Below are 17089 nucleotides of genomic sequence, written 5' to 3' on the forward strand. Positions count from 1 at the left end.
GGTGGCTGTGGGGCGCACCGGCGGGAATGAGGGGGTGGTGATTGGTGTTGGGGGGGTGTGGGGAGCTCCGGCAGACGCCAGGTCCCACAGAGAGACCGTGTCCTGTCGGCCGTCTGGGAACGCCACGTAGGCGTACTGCGGGTTGGCGTGGAGTAGATGTACCTTTTCCAACAGTGGGTCTGATTTGTGCGCCCGCACATGTTTCCAGAGCAGGATGGGTCCCGGGGCTGCCAGCCAGGTCGGAAGTGACGTTCCAGAAGCGGACTTCCTAGGGAAGACAAGGAGGCGCTCGTGAGGCATTTGGTTCATGGAGGTGCACAGCAGGGACCGGATAGAATGAAGGGCATCCGGGAGTACTTCCTGCCAGCGGGAAGTTGGGAGACTCCTAGACCATAGGGCCAGTAGGACGGTCTTCCAGACCGTTCCGTTCTCCCTCTCTACCTGCCCGTTCCCCCAGGGGTTGTAGCTGGCCTCCTGCTTGAGACTATGCCTTTGCTGAGCAGGAATTGATGCAGCTCGTCACTCATGAAGGAGGACCCCCTGTCGCTATGGATGTAGGCGGGGAAACCGAACAGGGTAAAGATGGTGCAGAGGGCTTTAATGACCGTGGCCGCGGTCATGTCAGGGCAGGGGATGGTGAAGGGGAAACGGGAGTATTCGTCAACGACGTTAAGAAAGTACGTGTTGCGATCGGTGGAGGGGAGGGGGCCTTTGAAATCCAGACTGAGGCGTTCAAAGGGACGGGAAGCCTTTATCAGGTGCGTTCTATCTGGCCTGAAAAAATGCGGTTTGCATTCTGCGCAGATTTGGCAGTTCCTGGTGATTGTTCGGACTCCTCGACGGAGTACGGGAGGTTGCGGGCCTTTATAAAGTGGTAGAAGCGAGTGACCCCCGGGTGGCAGAGGTCCTCGTCGAGGGCTTGGAGACGGTCCACTTGTGCGTTGGCACATGTGCCGCGAGATAGGTCATCGGACGGCTCGTTCAGCTTTCCGGGACGATACAAGATCTCATAGTTGTAGGTGGAGAGTTCGATCCTCCACCGCAGGATCTTGTCGTTCTTTATCTTGCCCTGCTGTGCATTATCGAACATGAAGGCTACCGACCGTTGGTCAGTGAGGAGAGTGAACCTCCTACTGGCCAGGTAATGCCTCCAATGTCGCACAGCTTCCACTATGGCTTGGGCCTCCTTTTCTACTGAGGAGTGGCGAATTTCTGAAACGTGGAGGGTCCGGGAGAAAAAGGCCACGGGTCTGCCCGCTTGGTTGAGAGTGGCCGCCAGAGCTACGTCAGATGCGTCGCTCTCGACTTGGAAGGGTAGGGACTCGTCGGTGGCGCGCATCGTGGCCTTTGCGATATCCGCTTTGATGCGGCTGAAGGCCTGGCGGGCCTCTGTCGACAGGGGAAAAGTAGTGGACTGGATTAGTGGGCGGGCCTTGTCTGCGTACTGGGGGACCCACTGGGCGTAATAAGAAAAGAAGCCCAGGCAGCGTTTCAGGACTTTGGCACAGTGGGGAAGAGGGAACTCCATGAGGGGGCGCATGCATTCAGGGTCGGGGCCTATCACTCCATTACGCACCACGTAGCCCAAGATGGCTAGACGGTCAGTGCTAAACACGCATTTTCCCTCGTTGTAGGTGAGGTTGAGGGCGTTAGCGGTCTGGAGGAATTTGCGGAGGATGGCGTCGTGGTCCTGCTGGTCATGGCCGCAGCTGGTGACGTTGTCGAGGTATGGGAACATGGCCCGTAAACCGTGCTGGTCAACCATTCGGTCCATCTCCCGTTGGAAGACCGAGACTCCGTTCGTGACGCCGAATGGAACCCTTAAAGAAGTGGTATAGCCGCCCGTCTGCTTCGAAGGCAGTGTACTTGCGGTCACCAGGGCGAATGGGGAGCTCATGGTAGGCGGACTTAAGGTCCACGGTGGAGAAGACCTTGTACTGTGCAATCCGATTGACCATGTCGGATATGCGGGGAACAGGGTACGCCTCTAGCTGCGTGTACCTGTTGATGGTCTGACTGTAGTCTACGACCATCCTCTGCTTCTCCCCTGTCTTCACTACTACCAACTGAGCTCTCCAGGGACTATTGCTGGCCTGGATTATGCCTTCCTTCAGCAGCCGCTGGACTTCGGACCTGATAAACGTCCGGTCCTGGGTGCTGTACCGTCTGCTCCTAGTGGTGACGGGTTTGCAATCCGGGGTGATGTTCGCAAAGAAGGAGGGCGGTTCGACCTTGAGTGTCGCGAGGCTGCAGATAGTCAGTGGGGGTATAGGGCCGCCAAATTTAAATGTTAAGCTCTGGAGGTTGCATCGGAAGTCCAACCCCAGGAGAGTGGGAGCGCAGAGATGGGGGAGGACATACAGCCGGTAATTTTTGAACTCTCTCCCCTGCACCGTTAGGTTTGCGATGCAGAACCCTTTGATTGCAATGGAGTGGGACCCCGCCGCCAGGAAAATTTTTTGGGTGCTTGGCCGAATTACGAGGGAACAGCGTCTTACCGTGTCCGGATGAATAAAACTCTCCGTGCTCCCCGAGTCGATCAAACACGGCGTCTCGTGCCCGTTCACCAGCACCTTTGTCGTTGTCGTCTGGAGTGTCCGGGGCCGTGACCGGTCGAGGGTCACCGGTGCCAAACGTGGTTGGTGCATCAGATCGTCGTCTTCAGGCAGTGTGGAGCTGTCCACGCTGGGGTCCTTGCCTGTCAGCCAAGATGGCGGTGTCTATGGATCGCACGCTGCCGGGGGTGGACAAAATGGCCGCTCCCATGGGTCGCACGCGGCCACGGGTGGACAAAATGGCCGCTCCCATGGATCGCACGCGGCCCGTGGGTAGGAAGATGGCGGCGCCCGTACCCCCCTCGTGGTGTCCAGGGTCCAATATGGCGGCGCCCGTTGGCCGCCGTGGGTCGCTGGGGGGGTTGAGCCCGTGGTCCCGTTTCTTCCCCGGAGATAGCAGCGACCCCACGGGACTGGCACACCGCTGCGTAGTGCCCCTTTTTGCCGCAGCTTTTACAGGTGGCCGAGCGGGCCGGGCAGCGCTGGCGGGGGTGTTTCGGCTGCCCACAAAAGTAGCAGCGGGGCTGCCCGGGTTGTCTGGGATTCTGGCCGCGCACGCTTGCGGAGGAGTGGGGGGGTGCCGGGGGGTCGGTCGCGGTGGGGGTCCACGGAGCCCAAGGGGCTGTAGTGCGGTCGGGGGCATAGGCGCGGGCGTTTTGGGAGGCCACGTCGAGGGAGGCTGCAAGGGCCCGTGCCTCTGTGAGTCCGAGAGAGTCTTTCTCTAAACGTCTCTGGCGAATTTGCGACGATGCCAAACCTGCTACGTAAGCATCTCTGATCAGGAGGTCCGTATGTTCATTCGCCGTTACCGCTGGGCAGTCGCAGTTTCTTCCCAGGATCGTTAGAGCATTGTAGAATTCGTCCAGCGATTCCCCGGGGATTTGTCGTCTCGTCGCGAGCTGGTAGCGTGCGTTGACCTGGCCTAATGTAGGTCTGTTTCAGCAAGTTGATTGCCGCTGGGAATTATTCCGCATCCTCGATGAGTGCGTAGATTTCGGGACTCACTCTGGAATGCAGGACCTGCATCTTCTGGTCTTCCGTTGATCTGCCGTGGGCCTTTCGGAGGTACCCCACAAAGCACGCCAGCCAGTGTTTAAACGCGGATGTTGCGTTAGCTGCTTGGGGGCCGATTCACAGGCACTCCGGGGCGATCCGGAGCTCCATATTCCTTTTTAAGTCTGCTCAATAAATTGTAGCACCATCGATCACACACGAGGCGAGACATAGAGAACTTCAATCGAGGCTTTATTGAGCAGACTTGTTCAGACTTGTTCCCCAGCAGCTCAGTCACAGAATGCAGCTGCGGGGAGTAAACCGGGTTCTTATACCCCGCCTATCTGGGTGGAGCCCAGTAGGTGGCAGATCCAATCGGGACCCAGCATCTGTCCTCCAATAGCTCCTCGGCATTCATGGTGTACCGTATTACCCCTAATACATACCACCACAAGGTGTCCATGAGGAATACTTCTTGGCAGTTAACTGTGCTCTGCCGCATTCTCCAAGGCAATACCTGTACATATCAGAGTCCGTTGCCAACTAATCAGCACTCTCTTCTCATACAGTATAAATTATTGTTCCCTTTACTGTTGGTTTATCTTGTGCAGCTACCCTGATGAGTGCAAGATGAAAAGCGTCACAGTAAGTACTTTGCAGGGTTTTTTAACAATAGTAAAAAAGCGTCAACAGTACGTACTTTGCAGGGTTTTTTAACATTAGTAAAAATTCTTTCCAAACAAGCCAAGTCACAAATCTTCAACCAAGTAGGAATGTTGGGCCCTCATTATGCATATTCCCTTGCGATTGAATACAACGATAGTCCAAAGATATGCAGGTTAGGTGGATTGGCCATGCTAAATTGCCCATTCGTGTCCAAAGATGTTAGGAGGGTTTGGTGGGCTATGGGGTTATGGCGGGGAAGTGGGCCTAGATGGAGTGCTCTTTTGGCAGGCCGGTGCAGAGTCGACGGGCCGAATGGCCTCCTTCTGCACTGTAGTAATTCAGTGGATTCGATGGATAGTGATCAATTTGGCAAACAGCACAAATGACCTTTATCTGTGACGGAGCTCGGAGGAAAACGCCAGAGTTCCTGGAAGTTTCATCGGAATCTGATGAAAGGTCACCTCGACCTTAAATGATTGGCGGGATTCGCGACAGGAATTGCTGTGGGCAGGATGGAAAATTCAATGGACCAGCCAGAGGTCTGTTGACGTTGGGTGTGAATTCCCAATCCCATGGCGGGTGGGGACCAGAAAATCCCGGCCACTGGAAGCGATTCTCCGGTCGGCTCTGCTGGAGAGTTCCCCGCCGCTATTCAATGACACTTAGTCACTTATTGGAGCCCTGGGGAGTTTCTCACTGGTTTAGAAATATAACATACAGTGCAGAAGGAGGCCATTCGGCTCATCGGGTCTGCATCGGCCCACTTAAGCCCTCACTTCCACCCTGCCCCCGTAACCCAACAACCCCATCTAACAATTTTTGGTTACTGAGGGCAATTTAGCGTGGTCAATCCACCTAACCTGCAAGTCTTTGAACTGTGGGAGGAAACTGGAGCACCCGGAGGAAACCCACGCAGACACGGGGAAAACGTGCAGACTCCGCACAGATAGTGACCCAGCAGGGAATCGAACCTGGGACCCTGGCGCTGTGATGCCACAGTGCTAACTACTGTGCTACCTTGCCGCCCACACTTTGAATTTTTTTTTTATCCGGAGAATTGACAGAGGCCGGTGGATCCCAGGGAGATAGGTTGTAAGTAAGTTTACGACCTACGTCCATGAGCGTCATTTGGTCCCGCTTTGGGCGGAGTTCTGATTCTTGCGAGGCGCACCAGCTGTTGGGAGGTCCGCTGGAGGGCTCTCCCGCGATACTCCGGCCGTGTTGCGCTCTCGCCTGAGCGCATTGCGGCCGGAGAATCGCGCCCATTAACTCTGTTCCTCTCCACAGATTCTTCTTGAGTACTTCTGGCAATTTCATTTCATTTGTATTTCAGACTTCCAGCATCTGCAGTATGTTGCTTTTGTTTCTTTGAGGTAACCCGCGAGTTCAATTCTCCTCACTGGCCTGCCATATTTTTTCAACATTTGATGTTTCTATTATAGAGTATCAGCACCCAAATGTATTTTTTTAAAGTATTTGAGGCGGGATTCTTTGATCCTGAGGCTAAGTGTTGACACCGTCGCGTTTCTCAACGGCGTCAACATGGCCTCAGGAGCGGCGATTCGGACCCCTACAGGGGGCCAGCACGGCACTGGAGCAACTCACGGCGCTCCGAACGATCCCCGGCGTCAGATGCGGGGTCTGTGCATGCGCAGTGGCTCCCTTCTCCGCACCGGCCCCAACACAACATGGCGCAGGGCTACAGGGGACGGCGCGGAACAAAAGAGGCCCCCAGCCCGAGAGGCCGGCCCACCGATTGGTAGGCCCCATTTGCGGGCCAGGCCACAGCGGAGACACCCCCCCCCCCCCAGGGCGCCCCCAGATGCATCCACGCCGAGGTCCCGCCGGGTAAGAGCAGGCGTGAACGGCGCCGGCGGGACTCGGCCTTTTCTTGCGTGGTTGCTCGGCCCATCCCGGGCGGAGAATCGCCGGGGAGGGGCCCCGTAGAGCGGCCCCTGACCGGTGCCCTGCCGACTGCGCCAGCGCCGATGACGCTGATTTTCCGCTCTCAGGAGAATCGGCGGACCAGGTCGGGGCGTCGTGCCGCGATTCGCGCCGGTCCCAACGATTCTCCGGCCAGGCCCCGGGGTGAGAGAATCCCGCCCAGGATCTGAAAGGGAGAAAGAATAACAAGTTATCCAAGTATAATAATTGGATGGAACACTGGTCCTCACTCGAACTACCAAACAAATAGTAGTTGCACTAACACCATGATAGTTTTGATATCCTTTCTATAATGGAATTTCTAAAACAGGGCGTACTGCTCTGGGCAAATGTGCTCCTCGTTTTATCTCTTCGGACATGCGCGTTCAGCAAATTATGTACTTACACCCCTGGGATTGTCTGTTATCAGCTTTCATGGGCAACACGGTAGCACAGTGGTTAGCACAATTGCTTCACAGCTCCAGGGTCCCAGGTTCGATTACGGCTTGGGTCACTGTCTGTGCGGAGTCTGCACGTTCTCCCCGTGTCTGCGTGGGTTTCCTCCGGGTGCTCCGGTTTCCTCCCACACTCCAAAGATGTGCAGGTTAGGTGGATTGGCCATGATAAATTGCCCTTAGTGTCCAATATTGCCCTTAGTGTTGGGTGGGGTTGCTGGGTTGTGGGGATTGGGTGGAGGTGTTGACGTTGGGTGGGGTGCTCTTTCCAAGAGCTGGTGCAGACTCGATGGGCCGAATGGCCTCCTTCTGCGCTGTAAATTCTATTAAATTCTATTAAATTCACCAAGGTCTCAGGTTCGATTCCCGGTTTGGGTCACTGTCTGTGTGGAGTCTGCATGTTCTCCCCGTGTCTGCGGGGGTTTCCTGCAGTTGCTCCGGTTTCCTCCCACAGCCTAAAGAAGTGGGGCTGATTCTCTGCCGGCGGGAGTCTCCGTTTTGCCGGCACCCAGGCGTTTCCCGAGGGCGTGGGGCTGCCCCACAATGGGAAACCCCATTGACCGGCTGGCGTAGCGGTGAATCCTGCCGGCGGGTCGAGGCAGAAATGTGGCAGGGCGGGGCGGAGCATCAAGCCCGTGCTGTTAGGTAATTTGGACATTCTGAATTCTCCCTCTGTGTACCCGAACAGATGCCGGAGTGTGGCGACTAGCGGCTTTTCACAGTAACTTTAGTGCAATGTAAGCCTACTTGTGACAATAAAGATTATTATTATTATTGAATGTCTTTCCTTGACGTGAATCCTCATGTTTCTACGTGTCTCCTCTTTCCTCAGCTACCAGGCCCAAAAGAGGCATTGGTGACCATGATCTTCCTTTGGATTGGTTCATGATAATACTTGGCAAAGAGCAGCAGTGGTTTCTGTTGCCTTCTGCAAGATGGCTGACCAGGAAACGCTCCTGCTCTTACCCCCTGCCATCTGGCGCATTGGAAGAAGTCTTACAACACCAGGTTAAAGCCCAACAGGTTTGTTTCGAATCACAAGCTTTCGGAGCGCAGCTCCTTCCTCAGGTGAATTAAATCAACCTCAATAGCCAACAAAGTCGATGAAGAATGTTCTCAATCTATCCCGGCAAATGAGCCACAGGATTACAAATGAGCAGCAATTCCTGCGATTTGACTTTACCTGGAGAGTGGCAATGACTCGCTTCCGAGCATTCTGGAATAGTTCTTCATCGGTCCATGTGGGGTTCTGGGACTTAAGCTGGCCAGCCAGGTAATTGTGGTATCTGAACCAGATGATACTTTCCGCTTGCAGGAAGGGACTCTCGTTTGCCCTTGCATTTCCAAAATCTTTTAGCGGGTAATGAAAAAAGAAAGAACATTGTGAAGATTTGGTGACATTTATTGTTCACCTTTTCAATCAGCATCGCATCTTTCCCTCTCTCAAAGCTTATCTATATTTTCTGAAAAAGCCCCTGTTATAAGGGCATGGGCTGCCACTATTCTGTATTTAGGTTTCCCCCAGTTTGGAGAAGCAATTGCCAGTAGCCGGTTGGGAATTGCAGGAATTTCTGACCGCCCCCTCTGCCAATCCCACATCCGATCCACCTGCCACCTCCATACTCTGGAATTCTCTTCTTAAATCCCTCCCAGCTTGCGGCGTACAGTGATAGAATGAGGCCATTCGGCCCATCGAGTCCACGCCGGCTCGCTGTAGCATAGTCCCATTTCCCCCCCTTGCCCCCGTACTCTATGCCAGAGCCCCTGCGAGGCTATTTCCCTCCACACAAACAATTCGTCTTTGTCCACCTCATCTCAACCTGCCCGAATCTTGTGCACCTCCATAAAATCCGCCCCCCTCACCCCAGCCTCTCCAATCTAACAATGAAGCTAACATCCCAACCCATGGCTACCCTCCCCCCACCGCATCCCCCCCTCTCCCCGCTGCGCACCAAAACCGAACCCTCACCCCCCCCCAAACTGGTCACCTGCTCAGTTTTCTTTCCTCCTGCTCCTGCACAGTATTTTGGACCACTTTACTCGACAATAGTGCAAGGGATCCTGATTCCAGCTCTTGGGAAGGGGCAAGAGCCGCATGAATTTATAAGAGAGGCACATTTACGAAGAGGAAGGAAGTTAACTGCATCAGGATAGGAACGGGAAAAACTATACTGGAACATGTGCTGCGAGGAGCGGAATCCCCCCCCCCCCCCAAAAATAGCAAAATATAATTATCGGCAAGAAAATTGGCGGTCCGCACCACAATTTGCAGGCACTTTGAAACTAAAATATTTCCCCACGTGAGAAACACCGCACCTGAGGTGTGATTCGCCCGCCCCGGGGGGTGGGGGGGTCGCCTGAGCAATTAAATGAAGGGGGTGTGTAATGTTCTCTATATTCATGGATGGCGATATCTTTGTGGTTGAATCAATGAGGGAACATACGGCTTTGTTAAGGAACAAAACTATATATCGCCTAACTAAACATTATAAAGGTTTCTTTGATGTGAACTATAAGTACAGTTGGATTCCGTGGCTAAATACAAATAACTATGATTAACTAGTATTAATTACTATTGACTAAGGAGTTACTCAATATGTGACAAACTCTACGCCTGCTATCCAAGTGCTAATTGTCTCTTCTCTGAACTCTACCCTTCTGCCACCCCTCCGGAATGTCACCTTTAACCCACAAGTCGCCACCTCGCAGGGCCCCAGCATCCGACCTCCCACCAGCATCCTCAAACCCCCCCTGGCACTCCCCATCACAAACCCTCCCTGCTGAAGCGCAGAGCGCACACACGCGCCAGGTATCGTCGACATCTGACCATCAGGCGTCCAGCTCACATCATCACCATTTGTGTTTCTTTTTTTTTAATTTAGAGTACCCAATTTTTTTCCCAATGAAGGGGCAATTTAGTGTGGCCAACCCACCGACCCCACACGTCTTTGGGTTCGTGGGTGTAAGACCCATGCAGACAGAGGGAGAATGTGCAAGCTCCACACGGATAGTGACCCGAGGCTGGGATCGAATCCCGGTCCTCGGCACCGTGAGGCAGCAGTGCTAACCACTGCCCCCCCCCCTCATTTGTGTTCCTGCAGGAGAGGCTTGCCCACAACCGCTGCGAGTGAGGTGGTGGGATGCCTGAAATGAGGACCTTACTCTGTGCGAGGTGAGGGCCATGGAGCTTGCAGGGGAGGAGCAGGAGGAAGCCAGCACTGAGACCGAGCTGGGCCTGCAAGAGAAAAGCAAGGGGCGACTGAACCTTCATCCAGATGATCAGGCACAAATGAGTTCTGTGTAGTTCAAACCCTTGACCAGGCCTTGTACTAAAACCATGTCCCTTGCCTTGCAGGAACATCAACCAAAGAAACTGGACCATTTACGAGCTGTGTCCCACCCCCCCATCCTCAACATCATCTCAGAAGCGATCTCGGAGGAGGACACACCTGAGGTGGTCAAGGAGACACAGCCTGAGTGAGTGAGACACAGACAGAGTGAGAATTTGGTAATTTGGTGCAGTGAGGTAACCAGGAAAGGTAAGTGGTTAACCTAATTTTGTTGTTTTTCAGTTAAAAGTGCAGTGTAGATTAGTGTCTGATTGGCTGAAGCTGCCCCCACCCTAATTTCTGAGAGGCAGTTATCTGGCAGTCACCTGAGGCCTGTTAAGGGGCACAAAGGTACACATTGTATTCTTCCCTTTGAAGTTTTAGTGTGAGTCATCCTAAAGTCTGTATAAAAGACAGACAGAAAGCGCACTTAGTAAGCATTGCGCTGGTCAAGGAGACACAGCCTGAGTGAGTGAGACACAGCCAGAGTGAGAATGTGGTAATTTGGTGCAGTGAGGTAATTCGGTGAAGAGTGGGAGAAGGTGCTTTTTCCCGACTGTTTTGTTCTCTCTCTTTCTCCGGGCCTAATTTCGGGAGCCGTTCGGAGGAGGAGGAGCAGTCTCTGTGAGTATAAAAACCTAATGGTAACTTCGTTTTCCAGTTTTCTTCCCCAAAAGTGACGTCAGAGGGAAGCTGTGATCTGATTGGTTGATAGCAAATCTGCCCCAAATTTAAAGAAAACACAGCTTAACTCGTAAACTTAAATTAAACTAATTAATTAATTAGTGATGGCTGGTCAGGTGATGTGCTTGAGCTGCTTGATGTGGGAGCTGGCAGATCCCATTGCGAGCTGCAGCGACCACATCTGCAGTAAGTGTTGGCTGCTCGAAGAGCTCCGGCTCAGAGTTGATGAGCTGGAGTCTGAGCTTCAAACACTGAGGCACATCCGGGAGGGGGAGACTTTCCTGGACACTGTTTCAGGAGGCAGTCACACCTGTCAGAGTAAGTTGTTTAAATCCTACCAGTGGCCAGGGACAGCAGGGTGTGACTGCAAGTCAGGCAGGTAAAGGGAACCAGCAGTCAGGAACTCAGGAGCCTCAGCCCTTGACCCTGTCCAACAGGTATGAGGCACTTGCTCCCTGTGTGGATGGCGAACAGGGCTGCAGGAAGGATGAGTCAGCTGACCAAGGCACCATGGTTCAGCAGGCCATTCAAGGGGAGGGAGTAAATAGGCAAGTTGTAGTCGTAGGGGATTCTATTATCAGAGGGATAGATAGTATCCTTTGTGATCAGGATAAAGAGTCCCACATGGTATGTTGCCTGCCCGGTGCTAGGGTGCGGGACATCTCTGACCGGCTTGAAAGGATACTGGAGAGGGAGGGGGAGGATCCAGTTGTTGTGGTCCATGTCGGTACCAACAACATAGGCAAGTCTAGGAAAGAGGACCTGTTTAGAGATTATAAAGAGCTAGGATTCAAATTAAAAAACAGGTCCTCAAGGGTCAAAATCTCCGGATTACTGCCCGAGCCACGTGCAAATTGGCATAGGGAGGCAAGAATAAGGGAAGTTAACACGTGGCTGAAAGAGTGGTGTGGGAAAGAGGGGTTTCTTCTCATGGGACACTGGCATCAGTTTTGGGACAGGGGGGACCTATACCGTTGGGATGGTCTCCACCTGAACCGAGCTGGGATCAGTGTTCTGGCGAAAAGAGTAAATAGGGTGGTCAATAGAACTTTAAACTAGAGATTGGGGGGGGAGGGAAAGTCAGGGAACCAAGTTCTTTGAGAAGGTGACTGAACAGGTAGACGAGGGTAGAGCAGTTGATGTGGTGTATATGGATTTCAGCAAAGTGTTTGATAAGGTTCCCCACGGTAGGCTATTGCAGAAAATACGGAGGCTGGGGATTGAGGGTGATTTAGAGATGTGGATCAGAAATTGGCTAGCTGAAAGAAGACAGAGGGTGGTGGTTGATGGGAAATGTTCAGAATGGAGTACAGTCACAAGTGGAGTACCACAAGGATCTGTTCTGGGGCCGTTGCTGTTTGTCATTTTTATCAATGACCTAGAGGAAGGCGCAGAAGGGTGGGTGAGTAAATTTGCAGACGATACTAAAGTCGGTGGTGCTGTCGATAGTGTGGAAGGAAGTAGCAGGTTACAGAGGGATATAGATAAGCTGCAGTGCTGGGCTGAGAGGTGGCAAATGGAGTTTAATGTAGAGAAGTGTGAGGTGATTCACTTTGGAAGGAAAAACAGGAATGTGGAATATTTGGCTAATGGAAAAGTTCTTGAAAGTGTGGATGAGCAGAGGGATCTAGGTGTCCATGTACATAGATCCCTGAAAGTTGCCACCCAGGTTGATAGGGTGGTGAAGAAGGCCTATGGAGTGTTGGCCTTTATTGGTAGAGGGATTGAGTTCCGGAGTCAGGAGGTCATGTTGCAGCTGTACAGAACTCTGGTACGGCCGCATTTGGAGTATTGCGTACAGTTCTGGTCACCGCATTATAGGAAGGACGTGGAGGCTTTGGAACGGGTGCAGAGGAGATTTACCAGGATATTGCCTGGTATGGAGGGAAAATCTTATGAGGAAAGGCTGATGGACTTGACGTTGTTTTCGTTAGAGAGAAGAAGGTTAAGAGGAGACTTAATAGAGGCATACAAAATGATCAGTGGGTTAGATAGGGTGGACAGTGAGAGCCTTCTCCCGCGGATGGAAATGGCTAGCACGAGGGGACATAGCCTTAAACTGAAGGGTAATAGATATAGGACAGAGGTCAGGGGTAGGTTCTTTACGCAAAGAGTAGTGAGGCCGTGGAATGCCCTACCTGCTACAGTAGTGAACTCGCCAACATTGAGGGCATTTCAAAGTTTATTGGATAAACATATGGATGATAATGGTATAGTGTAGGTTAGATGGCTTTTGTTTCGGTGCAACATCGTGGGCCGAAGGGCCTGTACTGCGCTGTATTGTTCTATGTTCTATGTTCTATGTTCTATAAGAGGTGAAGTAATCAGTGGGAAGCGTAGCTGCTTAGGAATACAAAAAAGCACAAAAGGACAAAACTCAGGAGAGGTTACGATAGTCCCAATCCCACAAAATATGACACAGTGTATGGAAAGGCTCAGTAAACCAAGGTCCACCACACTAAGAAAAATAAAAGGGACGGTCAAGAGAGAATTAAAGGTGCTATATTTAAATGCGCACAGTGTACGGAACAAGGTAGATGAGCTTGTGGCCCAGATTGTGACTGGCAGGTATAATGTGGTAGGCATCACAGAGACGTGGTTGCAGGGGGTTCAGGACTGGCATTTAAACATCCAGGGATTCACAACCTATCGAAAAGACAGAGAGGTGGGCAGAGGGGGCGGGGTTGCCTTGTTACTTAGGAATGAAATTAAATCAATAGCACTAATCAAACGACATAGGGTCAGATGATGTGGAGTCTGTGTGGGTAGAGTTGAGGAACCACAAAGGCAAAAAAACCATAATGGGAGTTATGTACAGGCCTCCTAACAGTGGTCAGGACCGGGAGCACAAAATGCACCACGAAATAGAAAGTGCATGTCAGAAAGACAAGGTCACAAATGACGCTGGTAATCTAGTGATGGGAGACAAGGAAATAGCTGAGGAACTAAATAAGTACTTTGCATCAGTCTTCACAGTAGAAGACATGAGTAATATCCCAACAATTCAGGAGAGTCAGGGGGCAGAGTTGAATATGGTAGCCATCACAAAGGAGAAAGTGCTAGAGAAACTAAGAGGTCTAAAAATTGATAAATCTCCAGGCCCAGATGGGCTACATCCTAGAGTGCTAAAGGAGATAGCTGAAGAAATAGTGGAGGCGTTAGTTATGATCTTTCAAAAGTCACTGGAGTCAGGGAAAGTCCCAGAAGATTGGAAAATCGCTGTTGTAACCCCCCTGTTCAAGAAGGGAACAAGGAAAAAGATGGAAAATTATAGACCAATTAGCCTAACCTCGATTGTTGGCAAGATTCTACATCCATTGTTAAGGATGAGATTTCTAAATTCTTGGAAGTGCAGGGCCGGATTAGGACAAGTCAGCATGGATTTGGTAAGGGGAGGTCGTGCCTGACAAACCTGTTAGAGTTCTTTGAAGAGATAACAAATAGGTTAGACCAAGGAGAGCCAATGGATGTTATCTATCTTGACTTCCAAAAGGCCTTTGATAAGGTGCCTCACGGGAGACTGCTGAGTAAAATAAGGGCCCATGGTATTCGAGGCAAGGTACTAACATGGATTGACGATTGGCTGTCAGGCAGAAGGCAGAGAGTTGGGATAAAAGGTTATTTTTCGGAATGGCAACCGGTGACGAGTGGTGTCCCGCAGGGTTCAGTGTTGGGGCCACAGCTGTTCTCTTTATATATTAACGATCTAGATGACGGGACTGGGGGCATTCTGGCTAAGTTTGCCAATGATACAAAGATAGGTGGAGGGGCAGGTAGTATGGAGGAGGTGGGGAGGCTGCAGAAAGATTTAGACAGTTTAGGAAAGTGGTCCAAGAAATGGCTGATGAAACTCAACGTGGGCAAGTGCGAGGTCTTGCACTTTGGAAAAAAGAATAGAGGCATGGACTATTTTCTAAACGGTGACAAAATTCATAATGCTAAAGTGCAAAGGGACTTGGGAGTCCTAGTCCAGGATTCTCTAAAGGTAAACTTGCAGGTTGAGTCCGTAATTAAGGAAGCAAATGCAATGTTGTCATTTATCTCAAGAGGCTTGGAATATAAAAGCAGGGATGTACTTCTGAAGCTGGCACTGGAGCGGGTCCAGTGGAGATTCACACGGATGATCCCAGGAATGGTAGGCCTAACATACGATGAACGTCTGAGGATCCTGGGATTATATTCATTGGAGTTTAGGAGGTTGAGGGGAGATCTAATAGAAACTTACAAGATAATGAATGGCTTAGATAGGGTGGACGTAGGGAAGTTGTTTCCATTAGCAGGGGAGACTAGGACCTGGGGGCACAGCCTTAGAATAAAAGGGAGTCACTTTAGAGCAGAGATGAGGAGAAATTTCTTCAGCCGGAGAGTGGTGGGTCTGTGGACTTCATTGCCACAGAGGGCGGTGGAGGCCGGGACGTTGAGTGTCTTTAAGACAGAAGTTGATAAATTCTTGATTTCGCGAGGAATTAAGGGCTATGGAGAGAGAGCGGGTAAATGGAGTTGAAATCAGCCATGATTGAATGGTGGAGTGGACTCGATGGGCCGAATGGCCTTACTTCCGCTCCTATGTTTTCTGGTCTTATGGTCTTAAGGTGTCACGGTTATCACCTGCAATGTCCACCATCACATCGACTGAAAGTTTGGTTGGTGAACTTAGTAGACAGGCTTCTGAGTCTCTATCTGGTGAGCACCACACTGCTTCTGATGCACATCAGATGGATTCAGGAACATCCCAACGATCGGGCAGTCGGAGGACACCTGGATCCCAGGACTCCGCTGTGCCCCCGTCAGGAGCCGTGCCCTTGGGCATGTCCGCCCCCGCAGCTGCCGGAGGTGCAAAGCGCAGAGCCGGGAATACCAGGAGAGGGTTTCAATGCCATTCCTGTGACTGCGAGGCTGAATGGAAGAGTCCCAATGCACCGGAGGCCGGAGAGAGAGAGAGAGAGCAAACGTGGTGAAGAGCAGCAGATCAGAATGACGCACTTTAAAAAGAGCAACACAGTGAACCGCCATTGAATCCCAAGGCGGAATTCCTGAGGTGACGTCAGGATTCAGAAAGTGTCGCAGGGCAAGAGAAAGCAGCTGATTGGGTGAGGAAGGTTGGGTGACTGGGACTTGGCTGGTTAGGAACTACCATGAGGGACTGACCCTCAGCCGATATAGGAACTGAACCTGCGCTGTTAAATAGAACATAGAACATACAGAGCCGAAGGAGGTCATTTGGCCCATCGAGTCTGCACCGACCCACTTAAGCCCTCACTTCCACCCTACCCCATAACCCAATAACCCCTCCTAACCTTTTTGGACACTAAGGGCAATTTAGCATGGCCAGTCCACCTAACCTGCACGTCTTTGGACTGTGGGAGGAAACCGGAGCACCCGGAGGAAACCCACGCAGACACGGGGAGAACGTGCAGACTCCGCACAGACAGTGACCCAGTGGGGAATCGAATCTGGGACCCTGGTGCTGTGAAGCCACAGTGCTAGCCACTTGTGCTACCGTGCTGCCCAATACACTCCCAGCAATGGGAGTGTTGGCCTCGCTCTGCATCACAAGCCAGCTGTCCAGCCAACTGAGCTAAAAGCGGCCCCAATTTAATACTAAGGGATTAAAGGGGCAGCACCAGGGACAAGTACGAGTCAGAGCCAGCATAATTAAATAAGCAATTATAGCAAGGATAAGTAGGCCAAAGTAGAATTAGACAAGTAGACTAAGTTAAGGTGAGAGGAGTATCTTCCACGCCGTCGGGAAACCCCCGGGCGCCGGCAAAACGGAGACTCCCGCCGGCGGAGAATGACGCCCAATATCTTGGCAGAGTCTTCAAATGAGGTTTTGTGTGTAAGGTTTAGGGATAACAAGGGGGCAGTCGAATTGCTGGCAGTGTATTATAGCCCCCCACACACTCAGCGGGCAATAGAGAAGCAGATATGTAGAGAATTCACTGAGGTGTGTAAAAATAATAATAATAGGGTAATTATATTAGGGGATTTCAACTTCCAACATTGATTGGGAAAGTCGTGGTGTAAAGGGTTCAGATGGGTGGATCTCATGAAATGTATTCAGGAGAACCTTTTATGTCAATCTGCAGAAGGTCCAACAAGGGACGGCACAGTGCTGGATCAAATTCTGGAGAATGAAGCCAGGCAGGTGTTTGAGGTTACAGTGTGGGAGCATTTTAGTTACAGCGATCACAACGCAGTATGATTTAAGTTTGTTGTGGAAAAGGAAAACGATGGGCTGGAAAAAAGATGTTTTGGATTAGGGGAAGGCTGATTTAATTAAAGTAAGGCAGGGTCTCGCCAAAGTAGACTGGAAACAGCTTCTTGTGGGAAAATCTATGAGAGCATTGGTGGGGGAGGTTCAAAGAGGAAATGGGGAGAGTACAGGCCCAACAGGCTTTAGGATGAAGCATAGGAGCAATACGCCCAGAGAAGCCTGGATGCCGAGGAATATTCAGAACTGGATAAGAAAGAAAAGAGAGGC

At 51.6% G+C, this 17089-nt stretch overlaps 1 protein-coding gene across 1 annotated transcript in view; it reads right to left on the reverse strand.

The window, feature by feature from the left end:
• Positions 1-17089, reverse strand: part of LOC140404403 (dual oxidase 2-like) — a 127075-nt gene that overhangs the window by 73826 nt on the left and 36160 nt on the right. The window contains exon 7 of the mRNA XM_072492893.1: positions 7776-7942. Within this exon, the coding sequence (XP_072348994.1) occupies positions 7776-7942 (167 nt within the window). The remainder of the gene's footprint in view (positions 1-7775; positions 7943-17089) is intronic.

The sequence above is a fragment of the Scyliorhinus torazame genome, chromosome 30, assembly GCF_047496885.1.
Source record: "Scyliorhinus torazame isolate Kashiwa2021f chromosome 30, sScyTor2.1, whole genome shotgun sequence".
Lineage (NCBI taxonomy): Eukaryota > Metazoa > Chordata > Chondrichthyes > Carcharhiniformes > Scyliorhinidae > Scyliorhinus > Scyliorhinus torazame.